This window comes from Prorops nasuta, unplaced genomic scaffold (genome assembly GCF_024137725.1).
Source record: "Prorops nasuta isolate Cenicafe-Biocafe unplaced genomic scaffold, Cenicafe_Pnas_1.2 PNAS00003, whole genome shotgun sequence".
NCBI classification, from domain to species: domain Eukaryota; kingdom Metazoa; phylum Arthropoda; class Insecta; order Hymenoptera; family Bethylidae; genus Prorops; species Prorops nasuta.
Window position 1 is genome coordinate 11,118,916 of NW_027116800.1, and position 13,817 is coordinate 11,132,732.

At 31.1% G+C, this 13,817-nt stretch overlaps 2 protein-coding genes across 4 annotated transcripts; one reads left to right on the plus strand and one right to left on the minus strand.

Moving 5' to 3' along the window:
* The first annotated feature begins 3,726 nt into the window (after positions 1–3,726).
* LOC136785737 (stromal cell-derived factor 2) lies at positions 3,727–4,879 on the plus strand. Its single transcript, XM_066746974.1, has 4 exons — positions 3,727–3,937; positions 4,017–4,212; positions 4,275–4,499; positions 4,556–4,879. The coding sequence occupies exons 1-4, from the start codon at positions 3,859–3,861 to the stop codon at positions 4,722–4,724; spliced, it is 669 nt and encodes a 222-aa protein (XP_066603071.1). The 5' UTR covers positions 3,727–3,858; the 3' UTR covers positions 4,725–4,879.
* Positions 4,880–8,527: 3,648 nt separating this feature from the next.
* On the minus strand, positions 8,528–13,643 carry IntS6 (integrator complex subunit 6). 3 transcript variants are annotated; one of them, XM_066746971.1, is made up of 10 exons: positions 13,468–13,643; positions 13,122–13,398; positions 12,972–13,049; positions 12,273–12,512; positions 12,009–12,189; positions 11,209–11,936; positions 10,860–11,132; positions 10,450–10,801; positions 9,665–10,378; positions 8,528–9,604 (listed from the first exon to the last, which is right to left on the minus strand). In XM_066746971.1, exons 2-10 carry the CDS (start codon positions 13,236–13,238, stop codon positions 9,393–9,395), a joined length of 2,895 nt encoding a protein of 964 aa, XP_066603068.1. In that variant the 5' UTR covers positions 13,239–13,398; positions 13,468–13,643; the 3' UTR covers positions 8,528–9,392. The 3 variants fall into 3 exon arrangements, with proteins under 3 accessions (XP_066603068.1, XP_066603070.1, XP_066603069.1); XM_066746973.1 differs by having other exon boundaries at positions 10,450–10,789; positions 13,468–13,641; XM_066746972.1 differs by lacking the exon at positions 13,468–13,643 and having other exon boundaries at positions 13,122–13,435.
* Positions 13,644–13,817: the final 174 nt, after the last annotated feature.

The window sequence follows — 13,817 nt, forward strand, 5'->3', positions numbered from 1 at the left end:
CATTATATTTTTATTTCTATCAAATTTTGACACTTTCATATATGTAAGTTATTCTTTTATATAAGTGTCGTTATAAATTATTCATTTTAGTTTTTTGTATTCCTCAGTGTAATCTCGTCAATCTAGTTGCGAATAGAAATTATAAATATAAAAGAAATAATCATTATCTGAGATGTTTCACACGTAAAGATTATCTGGTCTTTATTGCATTTTCATCGTTATCACTGCATCTTCTACTTCGTCGGTTTACCTCATTGTTATACAGAAAAAGTAGGGAAAAAATCTTTACACAATTTATCTATTTTTTGATAAAACTATACATATCTATGGTATCACAGAAACAATTGAGAGCCCTCTAAAAACAGTTTCTAGTTCATTCATATATCATATTACCACATTGACCACATTGACTGTGATGCAAACAGATTAAGGAGGTCAAGATAATTTATATTATCGTAGCATTATCTTTTCTGTTTGTATCTTATAAGTAAGCCTCAACTTGATTGACAAATTATCTATTCCAGGATACGTTTTTGACTCATCAGAAAAGCATTTTGAAATGAATTAAACGGAAGTATCAACTTGTCTCATAAGTTACACTCATATTAATTACTAAAGTAATTTAGTTCGATTAATTTCATCTCATCAGAAATTAATCTAAATAATAGAATTCGTATGTTTTAATTCCTGGACAAAGATTTATATATAAGTATCCGCGAGAGAGAGAGAGAGAGAGAGACGAATATTTCAAAGATCATTTTTACTATATTTTAAGAAAAAATCATTATATATTAAAAAAATATATATATATATATATATAGCATATGTGAAATATCACAACCTTGCTGTTACATTATTTGTCATTATTATTTATTGAATTTTTTGAGCATCATCAACGGTACGTAACTTGGAGATGACGTAATTATACGTAATTAAGCATGAACTTTTACTCGGGCAATGTCAGATTAAATATACGCGTTTAAGAGACGGTATACGGAGGTGAGGCGAGGGTAGTACTACCAGGCAGATAAACCTACTATAGACTATAGTCTTATAAAGTATATAAGGTGAGTTTCACTACTGTGCTTCGTGAATTATGTAAATCTCTCAAACCTCCCTACTAGTGTTAATCACCTTCTTTTCGTTTACTATTACTTTTGCATTTTTTTCTTTTCTTAGATGAGCAAGCAGCTCTAATGTTTACTTGATTTATCAAGAAGCAACGTGAGAGATTACGAGACCCGAGAGTAAGAAACTCTCATCATGGTTCTCATTAACTAGCGCGCATTGCTCTCTATAGTTACGACAAAAGTCAGCTATTATATAATTCAAAAGATTTCGGGGGAACAAAAAAAAACTTCGTAAATTAAAATTATGTAATTCAAGGAGAAATGAATAAACTTCTTCGATTTTATCAGCTATTTATAAGACTATTATCAATTATTAATCGAATTAATTATTTTACTTTTTATAATTCTTTTAGTATTTTCTTCCTTACTCTAATTTCCAAATATTTAAGCTCTTCCCTCTTTCTTTCTAATTATACACACATACACTCATTCATCTTTTTCCAGATCAATGATTGATATAATTTTTAAAAAATAATCGTATAATAAGAGAGGGATGGAGAGGTTTCAATTTTTACTATTTAATTGACTTAACGAACCATGATAGTACCTTTCCTTTCATAAAGGAAATAAGTATGTGCTACTTTCATATATATATATTTGTTTTTCTTTTTCATTTTTTCAATCATCCGCTATCTCCATGTCGAATGATTTATATAGGCATTGCAAATCCTATATCCAATACTTTTTGCCAAATGCAGACTCGAAAATGCGTCATAATGCCGCGTTGCGAAATTTTAATAATAGAATTCTGCAGAGATCGGTGAATTGTTTCGATTAAACAGACAAATCGTTAGGGGCAACCTAGACATGGAATATTTCGTCAGTCCGCGTTAAAGTTCCAGATAAACTCTTGGGGGGAAAATGTTTTGCTCACATGCGAGGATATCGTAAAACGAGAACTGCCAATCAAACTAAAACACTAAACTAAAGCATAAAAATAGAAAGAAATAGTATTATATATATATGTAAATCTTAAAGAGAGTGGGAATAACTGATGAGTCAATATATATGGATTTTATCATTATTGAAGTTTATCCATTAAATTTTGTTATATAGTAATAGAATACAGCTTTACTAATTATTATTTGCTTATTTTATTTAGTCATATGTTAATTATTCGTTACCTATTTTCTTCTAATGACTTATTTTTTATATTATACGTTATATATACTAGATATTATACAAAAATAAATATTTAAATTTTTCAACGTTCAAATTTTTAAAAAGGATGAATATACTTGAAAGGTACGAGGAAATGCCTAATAAATTATATGATTTAAAATTTCCCGCTAATAGTATTTAAAAAATGCATATAAAAATGGCGACTGCCGGTTTAACGTCTGTGATGCATGAAATGCGGAAGTGACAGGAGTGGTATCATTTAGCTACGTGTCCTGTTTAGAAATCGGTCCCATGTCGATGATCGTATAGGATTATTGACAGCTTTATCAATTAAGTAAACTTTAAGACTGGCAATCAAACTCTCTCAATTACCGAAGGTATGAACTTGCAACGCTTTAAAGCCAAATAATTATTATTTACCAGCGTTTTTACAAAATAAATTATTGTAATAAGTAAATGTATTTAAACAATTTTTACTACACATAGTATTTTGTTTTAATCATAGCTTTCCTTCAATATTTGGTTATAACTAGAGTAAACTCTACCTACATTCTTGTGCTAGTTAAACTTATGTATAATTAAGACCGATGCAAATTTTTGCTTGTTTACCATATGTAGAGGCAAGCATGAATTATATATAATGTTTTATTTTTCAGCATAATGAGGCAACTTAAAGGAAAAACGAAGGAAACAAATAAACAAAAAAAAGAACGTAAAAAGGAGTTTCTAGAAAACAAACAGAGGGTATTTACTATTGTTCTTCCTACAGTAGCAGCAATATTTCTGATGATAGCTGCATACGTTTTTATGAAAACCCGTCCAAAATCTATTGAGTATTAATTTTCAGTCTGATAAGTTTTATAAACATTCAACTGCATTTTTCTTAATGAAATCCAGTGCAATTTTTTAATAAGAAAATCATTATTCCATATGAATATATATGTAAGCTATATGTTATTTAATATTTAGATCAATATTTTATTATATTAATTCACGTATTATATATAAATATTAAAATAAGAGGGAACAAATAAGATGTAATTTAATGTATAATGAATCATTGATTTTAATAGTTTGATAATGAATATTATGCACCAACATATTTAATAATTATCAAATGCAATGATTATAAATATTGCTTTTATATTTTAATAAATTGTATGTTCTTTGTCACATCAATCAAAAAATATATTCTTATCAAAATAAAAATTTATTGCTCAATAGGTTAATTGTATTAAGTAAATAGTTTAAGAGAAAATCAACTATTTTGTAAAGTATTTAATAAACCAGGATCTACAAGAGAAAAGCAAACATATTTTCATACTTAAAACTCTATTCCTTTCAAATTTCCTCTTACATTTTTTAGATATAAAGAAAATAAACTGCTTTTGATTCTAAAACTACCAATAGGAGAACAACACGCTGACAGATGGGAGGTATATCGTATAACATTCTATCCTTTTCTGTTTCCTATACAATTACATTGTTGTCGTCACTTCGATACTGACAACAAGTCATAACATAACCTATATATAAATTTTCACGTATAAAATTCAAAACTCCTACATGGTTTTTTTATTATTCTGTTTACATTATTTATTATAAAATGGTTACCACAAATTTGGTGAATTATACGTTATTAACAGTTTTAGTTATATTTTTATCTAGCACACATTCTGTACAAGGTAAAATGATTTTTCTTAGCAACTGGTGAAATATTTTATTATAATTTATTAATTAAATTTTTCTATATTTTACTGATAGGTAAGGGAACTAGATATGTGACTTGTGGCTCAGTATTAAAATTAATGAATGTTGACTACAATGTCCGGTTACATTCTCATGATATAAAATATGGAAGTGGTAGTGGTCAGCAATCTGTAACTGGAATAGATACCAAAGAGGATGGAAATTCGTATTGGCTCATAAAAGCTGAATATGGAAAAGAATGTGTCAGAGGGTATGTTACAACCTTACTACCTAGAAATTGCTTTGAGTAGTCACTGATAACAATTTTTTTAGAAAACCAATAAATTGTGGAGATATTATTAGATTTGAGCATACAGCAACAAATAAAAATCTTCATTCTCACCATGTAAGTTCACCACTCAGTGGGAAACAGGAGGTATCTGCATATGGTGACTCAAAAGGAGAAGGCGATACCGGTGACAACTGGATGCTAGTTTGCCAATCTGATTTTTGGGAACGAGAAAAACCAGTTATGCTGAAACACATGGATACTGAAACGTATGTATTTTAATAAATTTGAAGAAATGCATTTTATTGAAAAGAAACTTTCACAGATATCTAGCTGTTAGTGGGAAAACTTATGGCAGTCCCATTTATGGACAAGTAGAAGTTGTTGGTGAATACTCTCCTAGCAGTCCCCACATTCAATGGCAATCCATGGAAGGACTTTTTATTCACCCAAATGACTTAAAAGCACAACATTATGAACATACAGAACTATAAAACCTTTAAAAATATTAAATCTAGTGAAGTGTCAATTTCTGTTTGTAATTAGGCTTTTGAATTTACTTTGTATAATAAAGTATTCCTGATCCTTATATATTCTTCAACAAAATAAAAATTGGGAATATTCTTAATATAAGTTCTCACAGCATGAATTTGTGCTTTTGTATATTCCATAAATTATATTAATTTATTTTCTTGTGATATATATGATAATAGAAATAAATATTCGGCACTAAAAGTGGATATATTTTGTACAGAATTTATTTACAATTTAATCCAATGTATAAACATGAAAATTAAGTAATAATTTCAATTTCTTTTATTTATAGTAAATAATGTGTATGTATATTTGGTATATATGTATACTAATATATACAATAAATACATTTTCCGTTATACAAGGTATTTTCTGAATAAATGTCAAGCTGAAAACCATGGATAGGTGAAACCAAGCTGGATAGAAAAGTTTCCTATTACTAGTGGTATGTGCAATATATTAAAGAATGATTTAGGAGGGAAGTTTAGGACATTGATTAAAATCCTTGTTTGAACAGACGTCAGAATCAGATATGTGACACGTAAATAGGAGAATTCATCGCAGGTACCCGACGTAACGTTTAATCAAAAAAAGGTCGTGAATCATTGTTTTACTTTTCTTCATGGTTTTCAAATAATTGCGCTTATTATATATATAAGATAGTAAATGAGAGAGCTTGACTCTTATTCAGAAGTTATATCTTATATAATACAGATAATATCAACAGATAAAAACTTTAATAACCAATTTTATATATATATATACTATAAAAAAATTTAACAACATTAAAAGAGATTTTCTGATAAAAACTGCCATGCTGGATATCCTCATTAAAATCTTTTATCAACAATTTATTTATAGATGTGTATGTAAATAGTATCGTTTATTTTCTGTAGAGCCAATAAGCGTTTACCTTTACAATATATAAATCTTTCGATTTAAATTTAAATTATTGTTATATTTATATATTTATTTCTAAGTATAAGTTGACTCTATAAGAAAAGCAGTAAGTACAAACAAACATATTTGCTGATAAGAGATGCGCTTAAATAAGTTTATATTGAACCATGTTTTAACAACCGTAAGGTCCGTAAGTAAGACTATGAGCAGAAGAAAGAAATAAGAAGTCCGCGATAATTATATTACAGCAAGAACGAGCCGTTGGTCAAACAGATGTCGTTGTAACCACCATTAACGATTATAGCCCTTATTATTTTATATTCCCAACCTCTCGATGAAAATAAGCAATATCAACAATAACGACGTTTTGGTTTATAAAAATACTATAGACTACTTTGATCGATTTGAGATAAATTTGGATGAAATTAATGCTGTTCAGCCGAATTCCAATTCCTTCGGTTATTCATAGCAAGATCGATTGTTTGACATTCAGAGGAAAAACTTGATTTAACATTATAGCTAAAGTTATTGCGGACTTTTATTACTAATTTTGTCGATTTAAATAATAACATATCTTCATGGAAGTGGGAGATCAAGAAACTAAATATTGTTTCAATATTGTGGACTAATTTCGTCGTATACGAAATGAAAAAATATAAATGTCAATTGCAATCTCCCAATATCTTTCGATTACCTTGTAAGAAAACTCGTATGACTTGCATTCTTTTAATTAAAATAAAATATTAAATAATAAATCATTAATATTGATGAAATTTTTGAATGCAGTTTCAAAATTATAAAATAATAGACAATTTTTAGCGCGATTTATAAATTATATACATAGTATATAAACTCTTAACAGCCAAAAGTACTATAAACCTCCGTAAAGGTAAACAATATGCTTGGCACTTCAGACAATACTAACCAGGTAACAACTTAATTTACCTAAATGGATGAAGGAAACGGAATGCAAATGTACGTGAATTCTGTGGATAATTGATTCACAGCCTATTAAGGAGTAGCTCTGAAACGATAAGCAAGAACTTTCAAGTTTTTAATTTATTATCCTTTTATGACATTATATGATCCCACGCTACCAATAATTGGTTTTACTGGCATTAATATATCGTAAACTCGGGTTTAAAAGTTCTTTGAGTTTCTATGTTAATACTACCTTAAATGATTCTTGCATTTTGTGGATAATTAATGGGGAAAACCACAATCAACAGCCAAATTGTACGATTCAACTATCTACATTGAAGAATCCGCGGATGAACTGTTTAAACTTTAAGAATTTGTTATTTACCTTTTCAATTATGTATATATTTTATTTTTTTCTCACAATTTCTAATTTACTGTCTATTTTCCATAACAATTGTTATCTAATTTTAAAACTTGCAGGATTTTTTTTAATTACATTGTTAACCTTTTGCACTCTGCTGTTATCATACAGAAAATATTATATCCCTTCAGAGGGAACAGCAGAGTGCAAAGTATTAAAATGCTTTTCAAGAATAAAAAATTACTAAATATTTATGTTTAGTGCCATTCAGCGTTTACTAAGCATTGAAACAAATTAGCGAAGTTAACCAATCATAATACATATTTTACTCGACGCTTAGTTACCTGAATGCAACCAATGACAAAAAATTTTAAACTAAATATTTTCGCGCTGCTTTCAACAAAAGTATGAAATTCCATTCTCTCCAGTGATTTAAAATAAAAAAAGCATTCTCTAAAGTTTAAATAATACATTCTAATTATTAATGTATATTCTTAGAAATTTAGTACAATAAACTAATTTCTTAAACGATTTTGTAATAAATTATAATTTCAATAGTCGAGTGACATGAAAAACTTTTAGTAATTCAAAAATTACTGGCCAAACTTAAAAAAAATAAAAAACAGAAAAACTCTGAAGTTTAAAATATAATGATTCCTATAGCGGGACCCTTCATACAGTTATTACAGAGCAATATTCGAAAACGCGTGTCAATGTTAGGGCATTATTTGACGCAGATTTAAAACTCATTATATAATTTAAGTGACATTGAGAAACTGCTTAATTTATTAAAATAGTCAGATTGTCGAAAAACTTAAAAAAAATATGATTGTTAAAGAGACAATATTAAAAGGATGTTGTTTCTTTTTTTGCTCACATAAATGTTATTATCTTACCAGAAAGAACAGCTCGTAAATTCACTAAAATGGTAAATAAGTTTCAAATCGACCATTAAATAAAGTCGTATCGTAGTCATGTATTTTTAAATTTAGCTCTGTTACGTCGATATGAACGATCTCGTTAAGGTTTAAATAAATTCATATATATATATATATAGGTCTGTTCTTGTTGGCCTACACTTTTAACACTTTCTACACTTTCCGTATTTCTGTCTTTGTCCATTGTATAAGTTGATATCCTAAAAAGTGCACAAAGTGTAAAAAGTGAAGGCAACGAGAACAGACCTTATATATATTCTTCAATGTTTCAAAAGAATTCTGAAGAACTATCTAAAATTTGACTGTTTTCATGGTATCCCTCCTTAAACTATCGTGCTTTTTAATTCTATAAAATGATATTTCTTTCTGCTGCACACGCAGAAAGAAATAATACTGTAAATCCACTAAATCATGGTGCAAAAATTTATCACGCTTTTAATTTTATAACATTTTAATTTAGTAAAATACATGATAAAATTCCAAATATTACTCCTTTATAATTATAAAATGTGCTGACAATGATGGTCAGAATCAGAAAAAGACCCGAATAATTGTCAACAGACTCACCAATAAACAATGGTTTACAGTATTGCGTTACAATTTAATCCATTTAAACTTAAAATCAAATAACGCCAAGAATCACTAAGCTCCGAATTCATTTTAATTTGATATGAATTTCCAGACATTATATATACATACATACATATACACACAGTTGGTAGAATTCTTTTTAGTCGAAATTTATTTCTTGATTTTAATGGATCACTTCTTTTACATTTTAGCCCATCTAAGATGTTATTTTGAATGCCTGCATTCAAGAATTGTACAACTTTATTGAAGTTTTCTCACTAGTTGTGAAAGAACTTACAAACGTTACAATACTCCAATTATTTCTAAAATATAACAGTAATATACCGAAAGTAACAAGGCCATTTGGCAAATAAGAATTAATTTTCAATATTAAATACTAGAAATTATTGAATTTTGCCATGAAAAATAAAATTACATTTTGATCAACTTTGCTATACAATCTGTAAATAGGCATGCGAGATTCATTTTCAATTCTGGAACCTATCCAATTACCATTAATGCGAGCAGACAATTTTATTTAACCAATCAAATTTGAAACATGAAATCATTTTTCTTGCAAAACTAAGGCTTACCCGCAAAAGTAGATAGAATTAGATAATTGGCCATCGATTATTTTCCACCTAATGTGATTTTTTTCTACCAACTGAGTCTCGATAATGACGGTGAAAAATATCGATAAATGATAAGTTTCTTCTTCAGTTGATAACGACCACTTTGTAAAACTGCAATATACACTTTCCACAACCACATGTACAACTTATGGAATATTATAATTTGAAAATGTTAACTCATTCTTGACTAATCTTATATACAAGTTCCTCTCGTCTATTGCGAAATAAAAACTTGGTAGTTATTATCATTGCTAATTTTCATAGCTTATTAATCGCTTAGTGAAAACACGTCATTTGAAAATTGTTTTAGCTAATTTTCGTGGCACCATTATGGTTTATCTTATGATTCATGATCCAACAACCGTCCTGCTGTACAGTCTTCAGATATTCTTCGAGTAAAGTCGCCAAATTTCTTCTTTTGAATCGCAGCGATTCATTTACCACATCCTTAACGAATGCAAGTCTTATGTCCAAAGTCCCTTGAATTTGGTATAAATGTGAAAATAGCGTTGCATAGTCTAAAAAATATGAGAGAATTAACATTAACTAATCTCAAAGAAAAAATATCAAATGCTTACTTGTGCCTTTTCTCCTGACTTCCTTATAAACAAGTTCCCTAACAGACAAATTATGTTTTCTGATATCATCTAATTCTTTTTTCGTCAGTATCTTTTCCTTTTCTTGTACAGTCTCTCGTTTCTCCTCAATATGATTAGTTAAGCTCTCCTCCATGCATTCATTTTTTACGTTATTCTCTACAAAGTCGTTAACTGGCAATCTATTTATCTCCTCTTTAATGTCATCTATTTTTTCGCTTTTAACTTCAATCTTGGCATTATCAATATTATTAATAATTGGCGTTGGCGTTAGTGAAGCATCCATGTGATTATTTTCCACAGGAATTGGTTCAAATACAGCTATATTCGGCATTTCTGATAAACCATTTACGAGTTTTTCAGAAGAGTTAACTAAAGGAGGATTGGAAGAGATGATTAAACTTGGAGCAGTCTCTGATGCTGAAAATACAGAAGGTTTTTCTTCCATCCAAGGAATTGGAGAGCTCGACGGTGAACTGACTGGAGAATAAGATGGTCTTCTAACGATTACATCTTTAGGAATAGGACCTGGTTTCCTTTTGTTTGGTGGTGGCCTCAATGAACTTGGTCCTCCTCCACCATCCGAAGGAGGAATTGACCTCTTTAAACCACCCTTAGAAGTTGATGAAGTTGCTCCTACCATATCGATATCAGCTTCATCGACCATCATTCTTTTATCAATCTTAAATGGATTACCTATGACAAAGACAGTCAATTAGTAAAAAAAAAATTAATATTCCAATAACAATTATAAAACAAAAACTTACCAAACATATGCTGCCTCACGGGAACACTCTCAATTTCTCTTAGAGGCGGCGTCATTCGTTTTAGGTATTCCTGATAATTACCCATTTGGGCAACTGGCATTGAATGAGCATAATCATCATCAAGTAATTTAGTGTGTAGTAAACCAGGCTGCAAGAAGTTAGCTCGCATTCTAACTACTTGATCCAACAATGCTTTTCTCGGTATATCGAAAGCATTTCTATAGCTTTGAGCTCCTCTTTGTTGCTGTTGATTTCTCACCAACCCAACCACAAATCCACCAAACTCGTTTAATTGGTCTCTGAGTCCGGTAAATTTTTCTTGTAGCAGAGGATGCGATACCTGAAGAAAAGACTACATCATATTAACGAATCGAATAAGTGAAATTTTTATAAATTTTTATAAATCTTACTAAGTCTTTTTTTAATGGTGTTCGAGGAATAACTCTAACTCCTTCAGTAACAGTTGTACTACCACCATTAGCCATATTTTTTGACATATTGGATATTGCTTGCTTCGAACTGACTTCATAACAAAGTCGATCAAACTCCAACTTCGCTTGGTTTTTCAATCTCTTCAAATAGTTTAATACACTATAAGATAAGGAATTATCCATGTTGTCCGGAACGAGAGTTTGAGCGAGTGGGGCTGGAGCACCCATTCTTGTTAAAGCTCTTCGTAAAGACTAAAATTTAAAGATACTCAAAAATTTGTTAATTACAAATTAATTATATTACATGCTTTTTTTACATTATACTTACAACAGCATAATAAGTAGGCATGGTTCTTATGTAATTCTGAAATTGAGTCCTCCACTCGATTGTAGGCTTCAGCCTATGCACTTTAAATAATTCTTCAAGTAAAGGCAATAACACAGGATAGTTATAAGGCATGACAAAGAGATTTACACAAGTTAAATTTGTACTAGCTTTCAAGTAACCAAAAGGATGGCCAACTTCACTAGATTTGTAAGAATTAGCTACAAACACTTGCCAGCAAATTGTTGGCTGTTTTCTGGCGAGAATATACTGGGTTAAAGGACTTGGTTCTAATTCGTACTTATCAAAGGGCAGATTCTCTATAACCATTGGCTCCTGATTAGTGCAAGTGAATTTCACATTTGGGTGAGCTGACCTTGGAGGTAGTGAACTAGCATTCAAATCTGGCCAAAAACTCTCTGGAATGGGCCAAAATCCAACAGCAAAACCTTTCTGAGCTGACCTTGGAACATAGATCAATCGTCTACATGAATGCCAAGCTGTATTTCCCAATCCTATAGTATTAGATGGGTATTGTGCTCGAGGACCATTGTTGGTGTTACTATCCTCTTCATTCTCATCATCATCCTGATGTGTTAGTTCATTTGTCAAAGGTGGAGGATCTGGACCAATTTTCTCAAAATTTATCACCACACCAGATTGAACTTTTTGCACTAAAGAATCTATGCACTGCATCATCATTCTGTGAGATGTAATACAATACGAACGTCCTGAAAATCATATTTAATAGTTTAATAAATATTTAAAGTAATCTCTTGATATGAAAAAATTGAAATCTGCACCTCCTGTTACTTCACACATAGCATCAATAGGTGAAGAGTCACTTGCTACTAAGCCAGTATCCCTTTCGATAGCTGGTGTTCCTGAAAGCCTTAAGACCAAGGAAAATAATCTTTGATCCCATCTAAATGGCTCTTTTGTCAATTCAGAACCAGGTATCAAAGAATGCATAGGTAATGTAAACTACAATAATAACAACAATTAATGATAATTTTTTGCTTTTGAGTACTAAGTAATGATAACATGTAAAAAAATATATTTCTTACATCTGAATGTATTCCACTAGTAGTTGTATATTTGCCTCCATCTGTAATCACCACTATCACTGAAGGCTCCAAATAAAATGGGCATCTCCCCTGTCCATATGTGTCTATACCAGTTTGCATTCGATTGATATTCAGGACATCTAATGCATGTTTTAGAGCTGCTCCTAAAGTAGTCAAACCAACACATTGTAGGTTTTTCAATTCATTCATAAACGTAGCCAAATTTTCCTTCCAGCCAGCCTATAAAAAAATTTTTTAATTATGTTATAAAGAATTAAATATTTAAAAATAAAGCTTTAGATTTTAAATTAGTAATTAATTATCAAATAAAATGTTTTCAATCTTGTACGAAATAATGAAAGAATATTTTGTTGTAGTCATTCAGGTAGTGGCGCGAAATTTCATATGGCAAAGCGCTGAAGTCGTTTCGCGTATTCCCCACTACAATTCAAAGATTACCCAGCCTGCACTCCTCTTAGGATGCCGAATACGGAGTAAATGTATCCGTTAATAAAAAGCAGATTATCCTTCGTCAAATATTTTCTTTCATCATATCAAAGGTCCTTCAAAATTCAGGACTGTCATGGATAAAACATCTAATCCGAAATAAACCAAACGAAGTCGAGAAAGAGCAAACACTTGAGCGTTTTCAGAGCAGCTGGAGGATTTACTCTAGAAGAAGATTCTTCACGAACTTACCTTAATATTCTGTGGTGGGTCTTCGAAGGTTAGGAGCATATACCGATCACCTCGGCTCTCCGGCGACCTCTGTCTCACCTGGTAAAGCAAAAGAAATGTAAGCAAAATCGGAGGTACCGGGAGCTCTTGGATACCTGGTGCTTAGCGTACCTTGACGAAAGTCTCCACGGCTCCCTTGGCCACGTCCAGCAGCGTTGGGCGGCCGCCCAAATAAGCCCTCTGATTCATGGAGGCCGACGTGTCGATTAGAAAGACTATTATGGTCATCTTCGCCGAGCCCTGTCCTCTCGTGGTCGGAATTACCGTGACCCGAGACCTCCCCGGATTCCCACTAGCTAGCTACTAACAACAGGAACAACTCCACGACAGCGTGGCGCATAGCTGCTAGAACGGTTGAGTGTGTACCGAACAGTACCGACGTAGACAGCTAGGACAGAAGAGCAGAGCAGCTGAAATGCGGAGAGTCCGCCCTCCCGCTCCTCTCTATCATACAAACCTTCTCTTTCTTCTTTTCTCCTTCTTTCTTGTGCCTTTACGTTACGAGTTGGTATTACTCTACATTCGTATGTATGTGTGTTGTTTCCTAACGCCTTCAACTCTATTCGTCTCTCTCTTTCGCGCGAACCAATCCTGTTTCTTTCTTTAGGGTCTCTTTCCAGTTCCCAAAACGCTCAATTTGCTATGTAGGATTGCCAACTTTGCTGTAGTACATTAGCAATTAGCATACGAATTTCTGAAAAAATTGGCAATTCCATATGGCAAAATGAGTATTTTTATAGTTGGTGAAACAGACCCTTATACTTATAAATATATTGTAAATCACTACACTGTGGGAATTCTATGGGA